An 18,721-nucleotide genomic window follows, 5' to 3' on the forward strand; every position below is an offset into this window, starting at 1 on the left:
GGGTCTTTGTTTTTATTGTGGGAGTAAAGATCATATGTTAGCACAATGTAAAGAGAAACCGGGAAACACTCAAGTCTAGGAATTTCAGGGGAGCTGTTCCTAGGCTGTACTACTTCTGCTCCTCTACTTATACTTCCAATAACTTTGGAAAGAGTTGGAAAATCTGAAGATTCTTTTTCAACTTTGGCATTCGTAGATTCTGGATCTGGAGGGAATTTTATTTTAATGGATGTGGTTAAACAATTGCAGATTCCAATGATACATCATATTCCACCCATTCGAATATCCTCTATTTATGGAATTCCATTGCCTGGCTTTATAACACATAAGACTGTTCCAGTGACTTTACGTACTGGAATATTATATAAAGAGAAAATTTCTTTTTACGTTTTGGAAAGATCCATACATCCAGTAGTTCTAGGATTACCTTGGCTACAAAGACATTCACCATCCATTTCTTGGGATACTTTACAAATAACTGCTTGGAATGAAAAATGTTTTAATACTTGTTTGCTTGACAGACCTCAAGTAAAGGTTCAGTTATGTACTACCTCATGGACTGTACCCTCACATTATATGGACTTCGTTGATGTCTTTTCGAAAGAAAAGGCAGATGTTCTTCCAGAACATAGAACTTTTGATTGTGCTATAGATCTACTTCCTGGTGCCATACCTCCTAGTGGAAGAGTATATCTGCTGTCCTTACCTGAGACACAAGCAATGTCTAAATATATACAAGAAAATCTGGACAAGGGGTTTATTCGTCCATCTACATCACCAGCAGGAGCTGGTTTTTTCTTTGTGGCTAAAAAAGATGGTTCTCTTCGACCTTGTGTTGATTATCGTGGACTCAATTCTATTACCCAAAAGGCTAGATATCCTTTACCTCTAATTTCTGAACTTTTGGATCGATTGCAAGGAGCTAAGATTTTTACTAAGCTTGGCAATCTGTTAACTCTCAGTGTGTGGACTCTTAGTCTAACTTATGATAGATAAGTCAGAAGGTGGATAGAGAAAAACAGTCTTTTAAAAACTGACCTTTAGGATGAGATGAACTGACCACGTAGTTGAATCTCAATTAAATATTTATTCAAAAAATAACATAGTTCAGGAGCATGAACACTTGAACTTTAAATGAGTGAATACAAGGGAAAAAACAGGTAAAAACCAAACAAAGCAAAGTAATGGCAGAGACCCAGGCTGCAGCGAAACGTTCACGGTTGTAGACAGTTGCCAAGACAACCAAAACGCTTCCCTGCAGAGATTATAAGGAACTAACGTTAAATGAAAATTCTAAACAGCACGAGCCCTTCTCTAAACAGTTAACATACCTCAAGGTTCAGCAGCGCGAGTACCCCATTCCATAAGCCTCTTAAAAGGTAGATGCATGGGCTGGAATAAACACTTTGAAAGAGAACATCAACAAGTGTCCCCGAGATGATGTGTGCGCACACACACACGATGCACGTACACGCTCGTGCATGCGCGCACGCTCCCCGACGTCAAAACCCACGGGTCATCGCAGAACACAGCGCCGGTAAACCTCCTGGATGATGCGCCGACGAGCCGGATCGGCAACCACCTACCCAGGCCCTGGCGTAGCCCACCCTGACCAGTGGTAAGGTCACAACAGATATATAGAGAATACACTAATACATTTAAAGGACCTTAATTGTATGCAGTCCTACTCCCATAGCAACCTAAAAATTAACTAAGAACTGAACAAATTTAAGATGAAGGCAGTAGTCCAGCAACAAGAGGGGGGCCTCCCAGTCTTCTGCATCGAATGTCACATGTATGATTTTTTTTACCCACTGGTGAGAAATTGTATGTGTGCATCCGATGCAAAGAGCTCCTGTCTCTCAGAGAACAAGTCCGATCTCTGGAGGCTAGAGTGAGAGACCTGGAGGAGATGAGGCAGACAGAGAGGTATATAGATGAGACCTTCAGGGACATCGCAGCCAAGTCCCAACTCCAGTCTGGCAGCCCAGGTGCTGCCTTGGAGGAGGAAGGTCAGAGAGCATCAATTTGGTGCAGCAGAAAATGATCCTGTAGCAAGGACCTGCTCTCCAGGTGGTGCATTGTCCTCTCGAACTGAGTATGTGTCTCCCAGGGCCACTGCCTAGGAGCAAAGGGTTAGGTTGGCCATCATAGTTGGTGATTCGTTTATTAGGAATGTAGACAGCTGGGTGACTGGTGGGTGTGAGGATCACCTGGTAACATGCCTACCTACTGCGAAGGTGGCAGACCTGACGCGTCACCTAGATAGGATTTTAGACAGTGCTGGTGAGGAGCCGGCTGTCATGGTACATGTGGGCACCAATGAGATAGGAAAATGTGGAAGGGAGATTCTGGAAGCCAAATTTAGGCTCTTACCTCCAGGGTAGCATTCTCTGAAATGCTCCCTGTTCCACGCGCAGGTCCCCAGAGGTAGGCAGAGCTCCGGAGTGTCAATGCGTGGATGAGACGATGGTGCAAGGAAGAGGGTTTCAGTTTTGTAAGGAACTGGGGAACGTTTTGGGGAAGGGGGAGTCTTTTCTGAAGGGATGGGCTCCACCTTAACCAGGGTGGAACCAGACTGCTGGCACTAACCTTTAAAAAGAGAAAGAACAGCTTTTAAACTAGAACAAATGGGAAAGCCAACAGTCGCTTAGCAGCGCATGGTTCGGAGGGAGGTATCTTCAAAGGATACTAACGAAGCATTAGAGTTAGGGCATCCCGACAGTGAGGTTCCAATAATAAAAAAAAGTAATCCAAGTGCCTATAATTAAAAACTCACCTGAGTTAAAAGATTCCAATTTATCCCTGTCAATTGAAAAGCAGAATGTTAATACAACAAAAAACACACTTTTTGAAATGTTTGTATGCTAATGCCAGAAGTCTAAGAAGTAAGATGGGAGAATTAGAGCGTATAGCAGTGAATGATGACATAGACTTAATTGGCATCTCAGAGACATGGTGGAAAGAGGATAACCAATGGGATAGTGCTATACCGGGGTACAAATTATATTGCAATGAAAGAGATGAGCATCTTGGTGGCGAGGTGGTGTTTTATGTCTGGGATGGCATAGAGTCCAGCAGGATAAAGATCCTGCATGAGACACTGGGGTACATTTTCAAAAACAGCGCACGCGTACTTTTGTTTGCGCACCACGCGCGAACAAAAGTTCGCTGGATTTTTATAAGAAACGCGCATAGCCGCGTTCCCTCCGAGGCCGCTCCGAAATTGGAGCGGCCTCGGAGGGAACTTTCCTTCCGCCTCCCCTCACCTTCCCCTCCCTTCCCCTACCTAACCCCCCCCCCCGGCCCCCCTAAATCTGCGCGTGCCAGCGGTCTTCTGGTGCGCCATCACCCGACCTGGGGGCTGGTCCAGAGGCCTCGGCCATGCCCCCGGGCCGGCGCCACGCCCCCAGACCCGCCCCAAACCGCCCCCTGACCCCGGACACGTCCCCTGGACATGCCCCCTCCCGCCCCTTTTACGAAGCCCCGGGACTTATGCGCGTCCCGGGGCTATGTGCGCGCCGGCGGCCTATGCAAAATAGGCGCGCCGGTGCAAGTGCCCTGCGCGCATAAATACAGCCGGATTTACGCGCGCAGGGCTTTTAAAATCCGACCCTAAATGCACAATCGAATCTTTATGGGTAGAAATCTCTTGCGTGATGGGGAAGACTATAGTGATAGGAGTATACCACCGTCTAGGTGGCCAAAATGGTGAGACGGACAGTGAAATGCTAAGAAAAATTAGGGAAACTAACCAAATTGGTAGTGCAGTAATAATGGGAGATTTCAATTACCCTAGTCTTGACTGGGTAAGCGAAATATCAGGATATGCTAGAGAAATAAAGTTTCTGGATGGAATATAGGACAGTTTTATGAAGCAATTGATTCAGGAACTGAAGAGAGAGGGAGCAATTTTAGATCTAATTCTCAGTGGAGCGCAGGATTTGGTGAGAGAGGTAATGGTGGAGGGGCCACTTGGCAATAGTAATAATAATTAGAGATGTGCTTCGTTTTTTTCTACCGGGTCGTTTTTCGGTTCGAATACTTCGTGGTATAATTCGGGTCTTCTCGGTTCGTTTTCGGTTCGTTTGCCCGAAAACGAAACGAGAAACCCGAAACCGGACCGAAAAACGAATCGGTAACGAAGCGAAAAAAAAACCACCCCAAGCATTTAAAAACATTTTTAAGCATTTTCGTACATATATAACAACCCCCCCCATCCCGATCCCTCCCCAAGACTTACGAAGATCCCTGGTGGTCCAGCGGGGTCCCGGGGTCCATTTTCCCTCCGTGCCCTCCGTGCCCGGTGTGCTGTGCTGCAAGCCGTGCGCCTCAAAATGGTGCCGAATAGCCCGAACTACCATGTCACAGGGGCTTTCGGCGCTATTGGTCAGCCCCTGTCACATGGCCATCGGCGCCATCTTGTGCTCCTATCATGTGACAGGAGCTGACCAATGGCGCCGAAAGCCTCTGTGACATAGTATGGGCAAAGGCTATCGGCGCCATTTTGGTTACTGGCAGCCGAAAACGAAATCGCTTTCGGACCCTTGCTGGACCCCCAGGGATTATTGGCAAGCCTTGGGGGGGTCAGGAGCTAACTCCTCCTGACCCCCCCAAGGGGTCAGGAGGGAGCGGGGGGTGGTGTATTATAGTGAATTTAAATGTTTGGGGTGGGTTTTAATAAAAAAAAAAATTTGTGCCCCCTCTCCCCAGGCAAACCCGAAAACGAATTTTCCCCCGAATTGCGGGGAAAATTTCGTTTCCGGTTTCGGGGGCTCCGAAATAACGGCGTTTATGTCGTGTTTCGGATACTCCGAAACAGAAACGAATTAGGAAATTTCGTTAAATTTCCTAAATAGGGCGAAAAACGAACCACATCTCTAATAATAATATGATCAAATTTGAATTAATGACTGGAAGGGGGACAGTAAGTAAATCCACCACTGTAGCACTAAACTTTCAAAAGGGAAACTTTGAGAAAATGAGAAAAATAGTTAAAACAAAAAATTGAAAGGTGCAGCTACAAAGGTAAAAAGTGTGCAACAGACATGGACATTGTTAAAAAATACCATCCTAGAAGCACAGTCCATATATATTACTTGCATTAAGAAAGGTGGAAGGAAGGTCAAACGATTGCCAGCATGACTAAAAAGTGAGGTGAAAAAGGCAATTTTAGCCAAAAGATCTTCATTCAAAAATTGGAAGAAGGATCGATCAGAAGAAAATAGGATTAAGCATAAACAGTGGCAAGTAAAATGTAGGATATTGATATGACAGGCTAAGAGAGAATTTGAAAAAAATTGGCCATAGAGGCAAAAACTCACAATAAAAACTTTAAAAAATATATCCAAAGCAGAAAGTCTGCGAGGAAGTCGCTTGGACCGTTAGATGATTGAAGAGTTAAAGGGACACTTAGGGAAGATAAGGCCATCGCAGAAAGATTAAATGATTTCTTCGCTTCAGTATTTACTGAAAAGGATGTTGGGGAGATACCTGTTCCAGAGACAGTTTTCAAGGGTGATGATTCAGACGAAATGAACCAAATCACAGTGAACCTGGAAGATGTGGTAGTCCAGATTGCCAAACTGAAAAGTAGTAAATCACCTGGACCGGATGGCATACACCCCAGGAACTAAAAAATGAAATTTCAGACCTATTTCAATTAATTTGTAACCTATCATTAAAATCCGTTGTGCCTAAAGACTGGAAGATGGACAATGTAATCCCGATATTTAAAAAGGGATCCAGGGGTGATCCGGGAAACTATAGACCGGTGAGCCTGACTTTAGTGCCAGGAAAAATCGTGGAAACTGTTATAAAGAATAAAATCACAAAACATTTAGATAGACATGGTTTAATGGGACACAGCCAGCATGGATTTACCCAAGGGAAGTCTTGCCTCACAAATCTCCTACATTTTTTTGAAGGGTTGAATAAACATGTGGACAAAGGTGAACTGGTAGATGTGGTGTATTTGGATTTTCAGAAGGCACCAACCAGAAGGCGTTAACCTGTGCGTTAGCCTGAGCACATGGTATTGCATCAGCCTGCAAGTGAGAAGCAGAATGGAGGTGTGCCGGAGCGGGGACATTTGTCCTGCTAACTTATAGGGTCATTCATCAAAAATCATTATGGCATTAACGCACACAATAATCAGGTTACCGCACAGTGCGAATGCAAATTTTTTGAAGGGGCGGGATTAATTAAAATGAGGGCCAATATTGCAAGTTTTTAAAGCTGGAAATAACTACACCTTTTTTCCTGGTGGTCAGCTGTGTGATATGCATCAAATGGCCTGGGTGGAGAGAGAGAGAAACCTCTGGGGAGGCCTTTACAGAATTCAACTATATATATCACTATAGGAGGGCCAGCTAATAGCTCAAGGTGAGGTGTTGGTGGCGGTTTCAGGTTTAGGAGCCAGTTTTACATGCAGAGTGATACATACAAACAGCACAGTACACCTCGGTGAAGATTTGATGTCATTTGGAGTGAGGAAAGTCTCACAAAGTTGAGATTTCTACTGTGTTCTCTCGCCCTAGCTTGATAGTACCCTCTTATATCCATCAAGCTAGGGTGAGAGAACATTGTAGAAATGTCATCTTTGTGAGACTTTCCTCACTTCAAATGAAGTCAAATCTTCACCAAGGTGTGCTGTGCAGTTTGTAAAAGTGAATGTAAAAGTGGCCCCTAAACCCTAAACCACCAGGAACACCTCACCTTGAGCTATTACGCCCTCCTATAGAGATATAAATAGTTGACTACTATGAAGGCCTTATAAATAGGCTCTCTCTCTCTCTTTCTCTCTCTCCCCCCCCAGCAGCATGGTTGCACCACTGAATTTCTCAGCCAAGTTAACTGGATAGGTTGTCCAGCTAACATATACAACTGGATAGTGACTGAATATCGATTCCTGTACAAATGATTAGAATTCAGTTCGAGATCCTGTAAGGACTCTACAAAAGGACAGTCAAAAATGAGCAACAGAAATACAGTAACATTTAGAAATAGCAGCTGCAATTATCTCTTTGTCATGTTAGTGCTCAAGTTGTGTCGTTTCTTTATGGTGGCAGTTGAGTCTGGGTGGCATCTCTGAGATGGCGTCAGAGTTAGAATGACAACCACACCCAGCATGGGGGTCTTCAGCTGACTTGAGGGTTATTCACTAGGTAGCCACTGGAAGACACCTCTTCGTTATCACATTGCAAGCTCGGCTTCTGCTGCTTATTGGAGAAATGCAAGAGAGAAAGTAAAAAATGAAAGGGGATGTTCGTCAACCGGACCAATATTTGTAAGCTGTGAACTTAACTGTGGGTAAAGAAGGTGGCTGGCAGACAAAACGTTAGTATATAAAATAGAACATTATGAGAGCCTTTGTTGCTGAATTTCACGTCCTTGAAAATCATAAGAAGATAAGAACTGCCATGCCAAGTCAGACCAAGGTCCATCAGGTCCAACATCCTGTCTCTGACAGTGGCTAATGCAGGCCATAGGTACTTGGCAGATCCCAAAAAGACGTAATTCACTCCCTAATTTACCAACTCCCAGGGACAGCAATAGCTTTCTTTAGTCTACCTGGCTAGTAATGTGTTATGGATTTTTCCTCCAGGAACTTGTCCCAATTTCTTTTAAAGCCCGCTATGCAAGTTGGCTTGAGCGCACCCTCGGGCAACAGATTCCACAGCTTGACAATGCGCTGGGTGAAAAAGTTCTTTCTACGATCGGTTTTGAATTTGCTGGCTGTGAGTTGCATGGAGGCTCCCCTTGTTTTAGCTTTATTTGAATGGGTAAATAACTGTCCTTCATTTACCTGTCCCATCTGTTCCCGTCATGCATACGATGAGTGAAACATAGAAGAATCTTATTGTGGTAAGCAGTGAGGTAGACACTTGTGGTCTTATAGTGAACTCATCTGTTACAATCTTCTCTAAAGAGACAGTGTGATCCGTTCCCCCTCTAGTGGCTCCGGCTTCCAGTTGGTGTTCACAGTTTTATAGATCAGGGGTAGGCAGCTCTGGTCCTGCAGGGTAGCAAATAGGTTTGGTTTTTAGGACATACACGATGAATATGCATGAAATATATTTCCATTCAAAGGAGGCAGTGAATGCAGATATACCTCATGCATATTCAAGGTGGATATCCTGAAAACCAGACCTGTTTGAGGAACTCCAGGGGTAGGAGTTGCCTACCCCAGCTACAGATCAAACAGAAATGAAGCTTTGTCTGCGGGCCTGTTAACCTGTTGGCAGCAAACAGAGGACTATTTCACTGAGAAGCCTCTGAAATTTACAGAAACATTGAGGTTCCACGATATATGCTCTGATTTAATAGAGAAAATTACTTGTATTGCATCTGTACCATTTCACAGGCTTTACATCTTCTCTCATTGTTTACTCTGAATCAAATTCTATCAGATCAATAGACTGCAATTGTAAATCCCTTGGTGTGACACTATTAGCTGGACATTGTGGAAAAAATCTGGCAATACAGAACTTTAAAATTATCTTTCTGTAAATCTCTTCTCACCCAGGAGATTTTCTGCTCCTTATGAATACAAATGTTTGTTCAAATAATTGCTCAGTACAATGCTCATCTGTTCTGAAATGTTATTTGTAACAGAACAAGGCAAGTTTCTTAAAAAAAAAATGTTACTCTCAACTTTCTTCCCCCACTTATTGTGCATCTGCTTTCTGCACTGTGCAGTTCTAGTTCATTGCCTTCTGAACAAAGCTTTCTTTATCCCTGTTTACAAGCTTTTTCCATGTTGGATGAGACACGGAGAGCATTAAACACTTCTTGAGCTGGCCCCATGGCTTAGTATTAATGTGCTTTGCACCCCAGCAGAGAAGAATCATGTTCAAGTGACCCATCCAATGGATCTGACGGAGGTCCAGTGTGCCGGCACTACCATGGCAGCCCTTGATGGCCAAAGGAATGGCGCTGAAGGTGAGTGTCAAAGGTAGATTTCCCAGCTCTCCTGGACAGGAGGGGCACATGTATTACTTAGGCAGGGGTGAGGAGTGTATGCGGGAACAATAACGGGATAAAAGTAGGACTAGCATTACCACATGTAGCCCTAATTCCAGGATACATAAAATGGTGTAGGGTTCTGTCCCTGTCTGAAAGAGGGACAAGCCCACAAATGTATTTAGTGAGTTAAAAAATGTGGGTCATGCAGATGGTGAAGTGGGGGTCGACCACTTTTCTTTGACTGGTCAGAGACAGCATCAGCCTTACCCGTCCATGAACCCTTTCTCTATGGCTAATGATCAGTGCTGGCACAAATCAAACCTCACTCCATTCTTCTGGTAAAACCAAACTCTAACTTTTTATTTCTGGTGTAAACAGCCAGTCACAATGTACACTTCAGAATAGGGTAGAAATCTCAGTACTGAATACTCGGAATCCATGGGATGTACAGTCAACGCAAACCTCCATGATATCACACTATCTGATAGAGGGGTGCAGGCCAAAAAGTCGTGCGTCGTGTCATTTCGTGTTGTTTGGGGACAAATTTCTGTGTCGTTTAGGTTTTCCCCAATTTTTTTGTTTTTAGGTTTCAGAAATATTGCGCATTATTCGGAAACAGTGCACAATAAAAAAAAAATAGTGTGCACTAAAAACGATAAAAGGAAAAACACAAAATCATTTTGTTTTGAAAATGCCATGAAGTGACACTAGGACTAGGGGACACTCCATGAAACTAACAAATCTTAGGAATTATTTTTTCCACTCAGCGCACAATCTAACTATGGAATCTTTTGCTGGAGGACGTGGTCAAGGCCACTAATATAGTGGAGTTCAAAAGAGGATTGGACAAGTTCCCGAAGGAAAAGTCCATAAACAATTATTAGCCAGATAGACTTGTTAATGGATTATGCTTTGTTTAGAAAAAGTTAAAAGCTGTACTTTTTCTGAAGCATTTCAGAAGGTGATCTGGGGTTTTATCTTGTGCTGCTGGTTGAGACGTCTTAAGTAATTTTTGCTATGGTCTATGTCTATTATTTATATGCTAATATACATGTATATTTGTTATCTGCCTAGCACAGGTATACTGCTGTAGGTGTATGCGAGTATTTTTAAACAAATAATAAGCTTGGGAAAGTCAGTGCCTATCTTGGAAGTGAAATACAATAAATATTTTGGGGATCTGCCGGGTACTTGTGATCTGGACAGGCCACTGTCTGAGACAGAATTTATTGGAGAGATGGACCTTGATCTGACCCAGCATGGCACCTCTTATGTTCTTAAGGTCATGGGGGGGGGGGGGGGAGCACAGTAATTTTTCACACAGAACAGCAAAACTGTTGCGTCAGAGGTGGACCCTTGAGCCAAGGTGGGGTTGACCTAACCCGTAGGCAGGGGCCTACGGTTCCCCACTGTCGGCAGGTGGAGTGGGCTGATAGACAGAGGCCAACTGGAGCTTCACCAATACCAGCCCTCGTTCCCTGCAGGTTGAGCCTTTGGGTGCCGGGGCCGGCTGGACTGTATGACGTCGATGAAGAGATGGTAATCAGCCCAGAGACAGCAGAAGGAAGATGGTACAGTCTTACACTGGACGAGGTAGTGTCCTGGAAACTCGAGTGCCAAAGGAACATAGCCAGACAGGGTGCGCCGAGCAAGAGCAGGCTGAAGCCTGAAATGGACCAAGTCCAGGAAGTAGGCTGAAGAGGCGTCAAAGGACAGGCTTGAGTCAGGGCTGGCGACAAACTGGACGTAGTAGCAAGCAAGGCTGAGGTCTGAACACGGAGAGGGTCAAGTGGAGTCAAACGATGCTGAGGTCTGGGTCTGGAGAGAGGCAATGGCGTGGTCAGGCAATGCAGTGGTCCGGGTTTGGAGAGAGGCAATGGCGTGGTCAGGCAATGCAGTGGTCCGGGTTTGGAGAGAGGCAATGGCGTGGTCAGGCAATGCAGAGATCTGGGTCTGGAGAGAGGCAATGGCGTGGTCAGGCAATGCAGAGATCTGGGTCTGGAGAGAGGCAATGGCGTGGTCAGGCAATGCAGAGATCTGGGTCTGGAGAGAGGCAATGGCGTGGTCAGGCAATGCAGTGGTCCGGGTTTGGAGAGAGGCAATGGCGTGGTCAGGCAATGCAGAGATCTGGGTCTGGAGAGAGGCAATGGCGTGGTCAGGCAATGCAGTGGTCCGGGTTTGGAGAGAGGCAACAGCGTAGTCAGGCAATGCAGAGATCTGGGTCTGGAGAGAGGCAATGGCGTGGTCAGGCAATGCAGAGATCTGGGTCTGGAGAGAGGCAATGGCGTGGTCAGGCAATGCAGAGATCTGGGTCTGGAGAGAGGCAATGGCGTGGTCAGGCAAAGCAAAGTCAAAGTCTGTGTAGGCAATCTGAGGGAAGGTGTAGAACAGGAGGGAAGAGGCAAGGAGTCAGGAACCAGGAACAGCGAGCAACAGGAACAAGGGAGTGAGACGAAATTCTCAGAAGGCAACGAGTACTCAATCAGGGAGGAGACCTGTTGCAAAGGCAAAACTAAGGAGCAGAGCCCGGGCTTAAGTACCGGTGCTCCGCTGACATCATCATCTGGGGCCGTGGCTAGGTTCCCACCGTGGGCCCTACTTAAACATTGGAGATGCGTGTGCGCGCGCCTAGGGAGGGGCGCAGCGCCATGTATCAGTGTCTCTCTGCGGGCCACACGGAGAGGCCCGACGTGAAGAAATGGAAGTGGTGGCTGGACCGGGAACGCCAGGTACTGTAGCTGAGCCGGAGGCACCAGGGGAGGTCCGAGGACGGAGCTGGCGGCCCACCGCCACCAGAGACTAGGAACCAGGAGCTGGAGTTACTGCAGAGAAGTGAGAGGGCCACGCCGCGGGTCTGCCGCGGACGGCACATGTAACAAAAACAGCTAGCACCGGCCTTAGCTGTTCCATGATTCCCCTTCTCCGCACTTTCTCCAGTGCAATTATATCTTTTTTGAGATGTGGCAACCAGAATTGCGCACAGTATTCACGGTGCGGTCTCACCATGGAGCGATACAGAGCATTATCACATCCACCGTTTTATTTGCCGCTCTTTTAATGTTAGGAAGAAACCAAGGATAGAATGCTGCATGTACTTACATAATCTTGCTTGTCACAGAAGATTATTGTAGAGGCATCGTTGCACAGTTTAACTGGGTATTTAGAACACAATATTTTCATGTATTAAAGAGAGGGCTCATGGAAGGATACCAGGATATTTGATGCTTTAAGTGTTTATAGCTATATCTTAGCACACTTATACTTCTTTGCTGGCCAAATAAAAGTTTTCAAAAGCTGCAAAGAATCTGAAATAGTACAGGGGATAGAGCTCATAACCTTAGAGCAGTGCTACATGTCAGTTATTACATATATAAATATAAAATCAATTTAAAAAAAATATGAATACATAGCCTAATTTAAAACTTGCAAAATATTCTTATTTAAAATAGTTCTTTCCTGCACTATCTAAACTCCTAGGTAGGTTACAAGAATAAATCATTCACAGAAATACATTAATTAATAACAAACAAATATCAAACAATAGACAACATAAGTAGAGCAAACTAAAAGAACACAACAATTGCTGGGACTGGTGTCCAATTAATCAGATCTGGATTACATATTAGCAGGAATTAAAACTGCACATACTACTACTCCCAAAGAGCTGGATAAAAAGTAACTCCTTTAATCTCTTTCAAACTGTTTTAATGCAGGACTTGGCTCTCAAGCTCTTAGACAATGAATTCCATAGAAGGCAGCACTGACTGCAGCTGAAATGTTCTTTTTCAGATTTCACCTCAAATGCAAATTTGTAGGGACTTTGAGTAAATTTTTGCCTTGTGACCGCAGAGGTCGAGCTGGAGCATAACCTCTCAAAAACAGAATGCATTCACCATGTAGAACTTAAAGACCAGTAATAAAATTTTGAATTTATCATGTCAGGTTATAGGAAGGAATGCAAGACAGGTGTCATAGGCGTCCAACGTGGATCACCAACAATCAGTTGTGCCGCTGCATTCTGAGTAAGTTGTAGTGCCTTCACTGTAGGAACACTGCTTTATAAGTAGTCAAGGCTTTTGTTCACCAAGGCCTGTACCACTGAGCGGAAATAATCTAATGACTAATGACAGTAGCAGAAATGAATTAGGCAGAATGACCAGCATATAGAAGGCACTCCCTACAACCCTCTTAGTAGTGTCAAAATTCACCCATTCAGATTGATTTCCTTCAATCTGAATGGATACAGGAACATACCCGTGGGAGAACCTAGCCAGATACATTATTTCAGGTTTGTTTTTTTTATGTTTAACACCAACTTATTAGATCGCAGCCATTATCCCAGAGTGTTTATAGAATTTGTCACCTGCTTTAGTGCAATGTCGACCAATGATGTCATACATCACAAGAACTGGATGCCATCAGGATACACCTTGTAATCAAGGTTAAGATCAACTAATATTCTACAAATTGGCCTCAGATAAATATTAAAGAGAGAGGCTGATAAAGCAGAGTCCTGTGGAACTCCTGTTGCTAGAGGGAACCAGGAAAAATATCTTCTCTTCGCTGTAATTCATTGTTGACTGCTCTCCAGTTCAGAGCCACACCATGAATCCCAAGTTCTGTAAACCTCATTAAATGTACTTCATGGCTCAATGTATCGAAGGCCAAAGTGTTGTCCAAAAATACAAGGAAAAAAGCTTTGGCCTTCATCAAAACCCCTACAGAACTTAGTCTCAGTGTTATGGCCAGCCCGAAAATCAAACTATAATTGATCCAGAAGAATGTGATCAGCCACATGTTCATTCAGCTGTTTTAGGGCAGTACCTTCAATCACTTTAGATAAGAAAGGCAAGAAGATATAGGATGATAAATAGAGTTGTTGTTGGTTTATGGTTTTTTTTTTAACTCTATAGTTGGTTTTTTTTTTACTGTTTTATGAATTGTCTATTGGCTTCAGTATTAGGGGCAGGTGTGAAGCCCTGTTGCTCCTGCCTGTGTCCTGGCACTTGAAAAATGGTGCTGTCTGCCTGGGGACAGCACCAAAATGATGTTACTTTGGTGACTTCCTCTAGTGCAACCAGGCAAACAGCACCATTTTTAAAACACTGGGACATGGACAGGAGCGACTGGGCATTGCTCCTGCCCACTGATCCCTCTAAGCTGAGCATGTGAGCAATTGTTCATACACACATTGCTCATGCATTTCAGGGCATTGCTCACAGGTTTACACTTTTCATTGTGCTATACAGTATGCAGAAATGAACACTAATACTGGAGATCAAAAATTGTTGGTCACATGAAAAAAATGTGCACACACCTTGTCACTCCTTAGAAGGAATCTTGCCCCTGCCTGTTTCAATGCTGGAGCCAGGAAAGGGTAAGAAGGGGTTAGCTTGGGATCTCCCTGACCCCAGCACTTCTCAAGGACCTGCTCCAGCCCTTTAGGCCTCCGTGCCAGGCCCAGCCCAGGCCTAAGCCTTTGCACTGTGCCCGGACTGTGACTAGGCCTTGGCGCTGGGCCTAGACCCTGGCACCGGGTCCAGCCTGGGCATAGGCCTCAGTGCTGGGCACAGCTTGGGCCTAGACTTTAGTGCTGAGCTTAGGCATCTGCACCAGACCTGGCTCGGAGCTAGGTCTGTCTGCCAGTCCTTGGCACTAGGCTGGCCTGGGGCTAAGCTGCTGTGCTGGGCCATCAGAGACCTGTTTTAGTTTGTTTTTTTTAATGCAACAAATATGAAAATACATGAACATTTTGGCATATTTTTGTTGGAGGCTAGTTTCAGTTCCTTCCAGAAAATGTCCTCTTTCCTTGCATTTTTTTTGCATTTGTTAACAACACACATCCTTAGCGGACAGGTCCCACAGACTGTGAGACCACGTGGAACAGCTGAAGCATGCCTGACAGGGAGAGAGGTGTCCCCGCTCTCCTTTGCATCACTGGGGGAACATGGCTCTTCCCCCTTCCCCTCCAGTTCATCTCTGCTCCTCTGTCTCTCCCCCCTCGCTGTCTTTCACCTTTCCCAGCCTTCCTCGTTTCCTCTCCATTTCTCACTCCACCCATGCTCCATGTTCCCTTCTCTGTCTCCAGCACTTTGTCATCTTGTTGTCAGTCAGTCCTCCGCCTCTCCCTGTTCTCAGACAGCTGCTTGGACCCCTCTTCCTCTAGAATGGCTGGCTGGGCATTTGAAGAGGAAAGCACATTCACTGCCAGCAGCGGCCTCTCAGCCTCGTCCTTCCGGCATAAGGCATAGCAGTGCGAGGAGGGGCGGCAGCAGGAACAGGAGGCCTGTCTCGCTCTCCCCCTGACCTTGCAGCACCAGCTGCAGCTGTAACAGTGCCAGGCTCCAGAGGAGATTGGTCGTCCCCCCCCCCCCCCCCACACTTTTTGATGGTTTCAGTGTGGTAAAGCAATCACAGAGGTTTTTCACTAGGAAGTGACAAACCTGAATCTGTGTAAAAAAGTGAAAAAGCAGGAAATCAGTCAAAAGTAATCTCAGCTGTGCTTTATCTTCCAACAGAAAGATAACTTTCTGCATTGCAATGTTTATGATAACTAACCTGTCCTTTGAGACAGACACCAGATTGGATTGTGCTCAAACACTCATGGGTAGGGACTGTTTGTTGTTTTTTGTTTTGGACATGAAATGCGAATTGTTGATGCACTTTGGATTGTTTTGGTTGTTGTGTTTTGGAAAAGCAGTGATTTCAGATTTTTTTTTTTACCTTCCTAGCATTTCATTCAGTAAAACTATTTAATTAGTGTCTTTCTCAGAAAGCTTGGTTGCACTGGTGCTGAGACCGCTTTTGAATGAATCCTCCCTTTTTTTTACCTTTTTCCCTTGATCCAGCATTGGTGATAAGACATGGGGGTGGGGCAGGCGCTGCTGGCCAGCTCAATTTTGCGGCTAAGCATGGAGGTAGCCGGCCAGAAATTCGCTTCAGTTTATTAGGTATGTAAAAGCTCAGCACTGATTTGAAAATTGATCCCTATTGAAAGTGTTTAGCTATGGAGAGATTTCTTAACACTGAGATCGCTAGGTTTTGGTTTTTTTTTATTTCTTTGCTTTTCCTTCTGAACTGGCTGGCTTTGTGTTTGCTGTACTTCCACATTCTCTGGGGTCATACATTGCTGAAGAAGGAGACAGGTAAAAGATCGGAAACAATTTGCTGAACAGAAAAGCTTAACAGCATCATGATTCAATTTCAGTGCAAATCTATCCAAGAACGAAGCCCTCCCGAGCTCTCACGTTTGCAGCTTCTTCTCATCCTCTCCCTATCAACCCCCCCAGCCAAAAACACATTTGTCCAATCTGAAAATCCAGGTGGCCATTCCTGTCATAATCATGGGTTTCTTAAAAATCTGCACAGTGGGGTAATTTGCCAACCACGTTGTTTCTCAACAATTGAAAGTAAATGTAACTTTCATTACTGAAACGTCTTCTCTTTTCAGGGTAATGAAAAATGATTACTTTTTTTTTTTTTTTTTTTTTTACTTAGTCGTGTAGTTTCCGCCCTGCTCCTTGTTGACTTTCAGCTCAATCAGAGCCAGAGCTGTGATGCAAACTCATGTCAGCCTTCATCTGCAGTTATCCAGAGCCTTCCCCTACTTCATGTTCCCTCCCAACCTACTTTAATTACGGGGCCCTAAATTTGGTGACTAAGTATTTCTATTGCAAGATATCTGTTACATGTGCTATAAAGTTTGGAAACATGGCGCTGTTTGTTAGTGATAAAGTACATGGGGGAGCACTGTACCCTGTATCACTCTGGAGCTATTAAAGCTGATGAGGTGCTTTAATTTCTTTAGTTCATTAAGGCTTAGCTCATGACTCGTAATCATTGAACCTGAGTTCAAAAAGATTTTCCAGGCTCGTTTTAGAATCACTTTGTAAACATTTTTTTTTTTTTTTACATTGTCACTGAGTCTTGATTAAAGCAAAATTAACTTTATGTTAGAGGCTATTATGGGCCTTTCTTTTAAAATCTTTACATAGTAACAGAGCGGCTGTTGGCAGATAAGGACCATTTGGCACACTGAGTCTGTCTAGCTGCCCCTGCCTATGCTCGTCTAGCATCATCATCTCCCAGCTGTTAGCAATGCAAACCTGACGACCTGCAAGAGGTAACTTTGTATCTTTTTTGTTATTAGCAGGAGAGTATAGTCAAGCCATCCTAGCACTCATACTAGATGACCTCCCCTCACTTAAACCCGAGAGCACAGCAAAATCTGACTGCTGCTCTGGGTTAGTCAACCTTGACACCTCTCCCTTGCAGCTTGAGACAATTGTATTGCTATGGTGTGCAAGTCAGCGTTATTGTCTTCTGCTTTTGTCCCTCTGCCGTCTGGGTAGATGGACATATGAGTTCCAAAACCCAGCCCCCCCTCCTCCCATTTATTTACTCCACTTTTTCCCCTTTCAGTCCTCTTAATATTGCCCTCTGTATTGGTCCCAAGCATGCTTAAATCCTGTCAGTTATGGTTGCTAACTAGGGTTGCCAACTGTCTGGATTTTCTCCGGACAGTACAGATATTGCAGGAGATGTCCAGAAGCCAGAAGAAGGGCTAAAATGTCTGGGAAAATGTCCTGATTTTAGCCCCCCTATCCAGCTGCAGTCCACCCAGCCTGAAACCTACCCCTGCTCAGCGCCGGTGCCTTCAATTAAGTAAACACTGTCTCTACTCTCAAGGTCAGCCACGGTGCCTCTTCTGAAGCTCCTGCAGCACATCAGCTCCATAGCCTGCACGCTTCAAATAACTAATGTTTGACCTGCATGCCAGGAGCGATAGAAAAGGCACTGCGCTGACCTTATCAGTAAAGGGGGCACCATCGAGAGGTCCTGACCTGAGGTCACCAGTAGAATGGCAACATCCAGCAGGCCACGAGTGGAGCCCATCCTGCTCATGGCAGAAGATGGAGGAGGCACAGTGGGCTGTGAGTGGAGCCCATCCCACTCATGGCCAAGGAGCCGCAATATTTGGCAGGCTGTGGGCAGAGCCCATCTCATTTGCAGAGAAGACATGGAAGAGAGTGGCCGGATAGCCACAGGCGGAGTCCATCCCACCTGCAGCTATAGAGGGAGAGGCCCAGAATGACCGCATGTGAGCCTATGTGATCGAGAGAGGAAGGGTGTGTGTTTATGTATATAGGTATATATGAGTAAGAGATTGGGAGCCTGCATGTGTGTATGGGAGTTCGTGTGTAAGTGCATAGGTGAGTATGAGACTGGGAGCATGTATGTGTGTGTATGGGACTGAGGGTGCACATTTGTGTATGAGAGAGAGCGCCTGTATGTAGGGGTGTGTACGTGTGAGAGAGAGAGAAATGGAGGGAGTCTGTGAGCAGGGGTTTATGAGAGTGTGGCAAGAGAGAGAGGGAGTCTTGGTGAAGGTGATTGTGTGTGTGAGGGAGAGGGGAACTGGAGATCTCGGGGGGGGGGGGGGGGGGTTGGAATGGAGAAGTAAACATTAGGGGTGGGGATGCCAAAGGAAGTATTTGCCTCAGGTGCCAAATACTGTAGGTACACCATTGGCAGTAGGGATGGTATTCATTTCATTGAAGGCACTGGCGCTGGGCAGAAGGAGCTGCAGCCTGGACAAATTAGTGCTTCAAAAACAGTGGGAGCCCGAGCCCTGTCAGCCAAAAAAGATGCACCCCAGAAGCAGCAGGCTGGCAGGGAGCTCAAGCCCTGCTGTCCGAAGGAGCAGCAGGGAACTCAGTCTCTGCCAGTAGAAGAAGATGCAGGTTGTGAGCAG

At 45.2% G+C, this 18,721-nt stretch overlaps 1 protein-coding gene across 1 annotated transcript in view; it reads left to right on the forward strand.

The window, feature by feature from the left end:
- Positions 1 to 18,721, forward strand: part of ACSBG1 (acyl-CoA synthetase bubblegum family member 1) — a 96,195-nt gene that overhangs the window by 24,125 nt on the left and 53,349 nt on the right. Inside the window, 1 exon segment of the mRNA XM_029575025.1 lies at positions 8,839 to 8,943. Within this exon segment, the coding sequence (XP_029430885.1) occupies positions 8,839 to 8,943 (105 nt within the window).

Source organism: Rhinatrema bivittatum, chromosome 13, assembly GCF_901001135.1.
Source record: "Rhinatrema bivittatum chromosome 13, aRhiBiv1.1, whole genome shotgun sequence".
Taxonomy (NCBI): domain Eukaryota; kingdom Metazoa; phylum Chordata; class Amphibia; order Gymnophiona; family Rhinatrematidae; genus Rhinatrema; species Rhinatrema bivittatum.